At 51.5% G+C, this 3527-nt stretch overlaps 2 protein-coding genes across 2 annotated transcripts; both read right to left on the reverse strand.

The window, feature by feature from the left end:
* Nucleotides 1–810: 810 nt before the first annotated feature.
* On the reverse strand, nt 811–2268 carry LOC113205493 (uncharacterized). Its single transcript, XM_026421148.2, has 3 exons — nt 2099–2268; nt 1757–2022; nt 811–1179 (listed from the first exon to the last, which is right to left on the reverse strand). The coding sequence occupies exons 1-3, from the start codon at nt 2162–2164 to the stop codon at nt 837–839; spliced, it is 675 nt and encodes a 224-aa protein (XP_026276933.2). The 5' UTR covers nt 2165–2268; the 3' UTR covers nt 811–836.
* A 547-nt stretch (nt 2269–2815) lies between these two features.
* LOC113205494 (39S ribosomal protein L14, mitochondrial) lies at nt 2816–3465 on the reverse strand. Its single transcript, XM_052275664.1, has 2 exons — nt 3218–3465; nt 2816–3129 (listed from the first exon to the last, which is right to left on the reverse strand). The coding sequence occupies exons 1-2, from the start codon at nt 3456–3458 to the stop codon at nt 2876–2878; spliced, it is 495 nt and encodes a 164-aa protein (XP_052131624.1). The 5' UTR covers nt 3459–3465; the 3' UTR covers nt 2816–2875.
* Between the last annotated feature and the right edge of the window lie 62 nt (nt 3466–3527).

The raw sequence follows: 3527 nt of genomic DNA on the forward strand, positions 1-3527 counted from the left end.
AACAAATTTCATGTTGCGATTGTACTTGGCGATGTTTCGCTTGTCCCTATTGCAAAGCACGCAACTCCACGGAGCCTCTGTCAAAGCACGCACAGCGGTCCGGCGCTGGCGAAACCACGCAATGTTCTTAGGCGCTGGCGAAACCACGTATCGATGTTTTTCAAAAAATCTGAGATAACTATATATTCTGGAAGAAGGAATCATCCTCTTTCCAACGGTATAGGTCTCAAAAATCACCCCAAAAATCGAGTTGCGTGGTTTCGCCAGCGCCGGACCGCTGTGCGTGCTTTGACGGAGGCTCCGCGGAGTTGCGTGGTTTCGCCAGCGCCGGAGCGCCGTGCGTGCTTTGCAATAGAGACAAGCGGTATAACAGTAAGAGTAACAGTAATACCCACGTCAGTGTTGACGCACAGGTTTTCGGTCCGGCAGTGGCAACCCCCCAAAGCTGCAGAGCGTTCACTCTGATACACCCGGTGCCAACATCGTTAACACCCTGAGGTTATCGGTAAAGTTGCGCGACACTCGGTGACAAACGCCTTGCCCGCCCGATGCTTCTGCACTCGGGGGGCTCCCGGCGGGCCAAAGGCTGGCCGCCGTCTTCACACAGCTGCTCGGCGGGTCGGCCTATCCGACACTTGGCAGGCGCTATCGGAAGCGATAGAGGAAGCGATGCTTCGCGAAGTGAGGACTTCAAGGACCTTAAGACTGTACTTTCCGGGGAAAGAAAGCCACTACCCGGTAAAAAAAATGTTTGGGTCTGACTGGGGCATGAGCATGAGCTACCATGCAGGATCAGAAATAATCGCAGCATTTTAGAAGACTGGTGTTTATTGTCGTTAACAGCGGTATGTGCCATTGCCGATGCCGGGGATGAGAGAGAGGCAGGGCACCTTGAAGTCGTTGATGGCCTGGTTGAGCGCGTCGTTGATCCAGCCCTTCACCTTGGCCGGCGGCACCAGGATGTTGAGCACGGTCGACACCAGCTTGTTGATGGTGTTGAAACCGGTCGTCTTCCACTGGATGCCGTCCAGGACGTCCACGGACACGCTCTGCACCCCGAAGAGGCACGCAGGGCTGCTATAGTCCATGCCCACCGACAACGTTATGGAGTTCTTGTCGATAGTGGCGCCCACGTCACTCGTGAGCGAAAAGAAGAGGTACTTGGCGTGGACTTTGTAACTGCGAAAAGAATGCGTTGCTATGAGATAAGTCCTAAGTGGGATGTGTGACGTGCGTGACTCAGGAAGAACTGACCAACGCAAACAAAACAGGTCCTAGGCTGGACCTAGAAGCGCCCGCCTTCCGAGTCGGAATTGGCCGGCTAAAATGTTTTTGCAAAACGCAATTACAAATCGGGCGATCTTCGGTTTGTTTTCGGGAGTCGTCGTCGGGGAGGGTGGAGCGGCGAGGTTCGTCGCCGTCGCATATGAGACCAGAAATAATCGTTCCATCTTCCTATTTCTTAATTACGAGGCAACAAGTTTCCCACGCGAGGCGCGGCGCCTGGTCCCCTTCCACGCGGCTGCCCGTCCCCCGAGTGTCCCAGCAGTAGTAGTTTTCCGAACAAACAGCCGACGCTGGCCGGCCTGGCGCCCGCCACCCGGCCCACCGCAGCAGCGAGGGGGCTCCCCCGCGTCACAAAAACAATCGCAACATTATAAACGACGTAAAAGAATGGGTGGGGCCTAAACGACCAAGCAGAGTGATACGCCCCGCACGCAGGTGGAAGCAGAAGACCTTCGGTCCAGGAACGCACCTCATTTCCAGCGTGCTGAGGTTGAGCGTCGTGTTGAGGACGACGTGGTCGGCGGCGTGGTCCACGACGGCGGCCCCCGACCTGCCCAGGGAGAACAGGCCCTTCATCATGCCCTCGGTGGCCTCGAGGGTCAGGCCGTTCTCGGTGCCCGCGACGTCGGGGAGCTCAGCGGTGCCGAGGCCCACGCGTTCCAGCTCCCGGTGCATCATCCCCAGGATGTTGTCGACGACACCCTCCACACCCACCTGCCCCGCCTCGGCGCGCAACTGGAAATGCGTTCTCAATCAAACCGCACCCTCTCTCGTCGTGACCCACAGCTGTCTGCCGTCGTCCTAGGCCTACCTTAGTCGCCCCAGACGTCCCGAAGGCCACAAGGGCCATCGCTAGCCATAGGGTCCACTGAGTCATGGCGGAGGATCGAGGCGTTGGAAAAGGTGCGTCAGTCACCGAGTTGGCACAAGCACGATCCTTGCGAGACTTGCTAGAGCAAATCGCTGAAACCTTCTCATGGTGCACCTTAAGTACTTTTACGATCCAAGGGGCAGTCTCTACGTAGATAAACGGCACTCGAAGACTATGGCGACGAGTCGGCCCGGCCGGCGATAAGACCATTCAATATCATGGCCCTTCAGGGTGACTAAAAGGCTGCACAGCGCATGCCGAGGAACAACATAAACAGGAAAACTGATCCGCAACCTCGTACCGCCGCGAACAGCCGGGTAGGCAACCCATCCTACTCACAGACGGCTTCACTCGAGATTACGTGCAAAAACCTACGGGGCACGGTCGCACCTTTGCAAAAGTGCTACAGAAACTTTGAGTCTAATGCTTTCGAAAAGGCCCGATAATTGCTTGAAATTGGTGCCTCTTTCAAGTGCAACTTAGCACCTTAATCTTTCCAGTGTACAATTAAGCACAGCACAACACTTCACTTCTAAAGATCTCAGAGAACACATAATCTGACACAGGTAAAAGTACACAAACTTATTCTGAATCTATGTAATTTAATAAACAATAATGTTGTTAGTGGTAAAACGCACCAACAAAAAATACACATGGTTTGAAAGATAACAATTTATTAACACTATTATTACAGAAAAAGTAAACATTGAACAAAAGCTACACAAACCTAGTAGCAATACTTAGTACTTTAGTGTAATCTGCTCCCTTCGCATGGGTCTTCTTTTTCAGTATTGTCCGTAGACAACTCGGAACGGGTACAACAATACGAGTACCAAGAGGGGTACCGTTATCCTCAATTAAAACTACATTGTTCGAGTCTGTCCTTGGTAAAAGCACCGGTTGCTGAGCTTTGACACCAACAATTACCCCTTTCTTCTTTAAGCCTTTAATTGCACAGAGCACAATATCTCCTGATAAATCAGATAAGAAGGATTATTTAAATGTGATGAACTAAAATTTTAGACACACGTTGCAAAAACTTGTGAGTGAGATCCTTACCAGTAGTGCCAATTCCATTTTTGTTGTAAACCTGGATAATTCTAGGGGGTTTTCCTTCTAACATAGCTTGCTTTCCGAGCTCACTGTTGTCGACCACACGTAAACGGGAAAGTTTTTGAAGACGGTGACAAGCAGGACTGGTATGGAAGCCTCTCCAAAGAACAGTCGAGCAGCTTGTTGCAGTGTTTACTAGATTAACTAGAACTGACATTGTGAAAATTCTGGAAAGAGAATGCCACATGAAAATACGATAGGTGTCAAACCTCAGAGATCATACATGGATGTTGATTACACAACGTAAAGTATTTAA

The sequence above is a fragment of the Frankliniella occidentalis genome, unplaced genomic scaffold (assembly GCF_000697945.3).
Source record: "Frankliniella occidentalis isolate FOCC.00 unplaced genomic scaffold, Focc_3.1 Scaffold747, whole genome shotgun sequence".
Lineage (NCBI taxonomy): Eukaryota > Metazoa > Arthropoda > Insecta > Thysanoptera > Thripidae > Frankliniella > Frankliniella occidentalis.

Excerpts from the sequence above, each read along its gene's own strand:
- LOC113205493 (XM_026421148.2), bottom strand. The coding sequence starts at position 2,164 with ATGACTCAGTGGACCCTATGGCTAGCGATGGCCCTTGTGGCCTTCGGG. Across the intron at positions 2,023-2,098 it reads GGACGTCTGGGGCGACTAAG|TTGCGCGCCGAGGCGGGGCA; the intron begins GTAGGCCTAGGA and ends ACGCATTTCCAG. Across the intron at positions 1,180-1,756 it reads CTCAGCACGCTGGAAATGAG|TTACAAAGTCCACGCCAAGT; the intron begins GTGCGTTCCTGG and ends TTCTTTTCGCAG.
- LOC113205494 (XM_052275664.1), bottom strand. The coding sequence starts at position 3,458 with ATGTGGCATTCTCTTTCCAGAATTTTCACAATGTCAGTTCTAGTTAAT. Across the intron at positions 3,130-3,217 it reads AAATGGAATTGGCACTACTG|GAGATATTGTGCTCTGTGCA; the intron begins GTAAGGATCTCA and ends CTGATTTATCAG.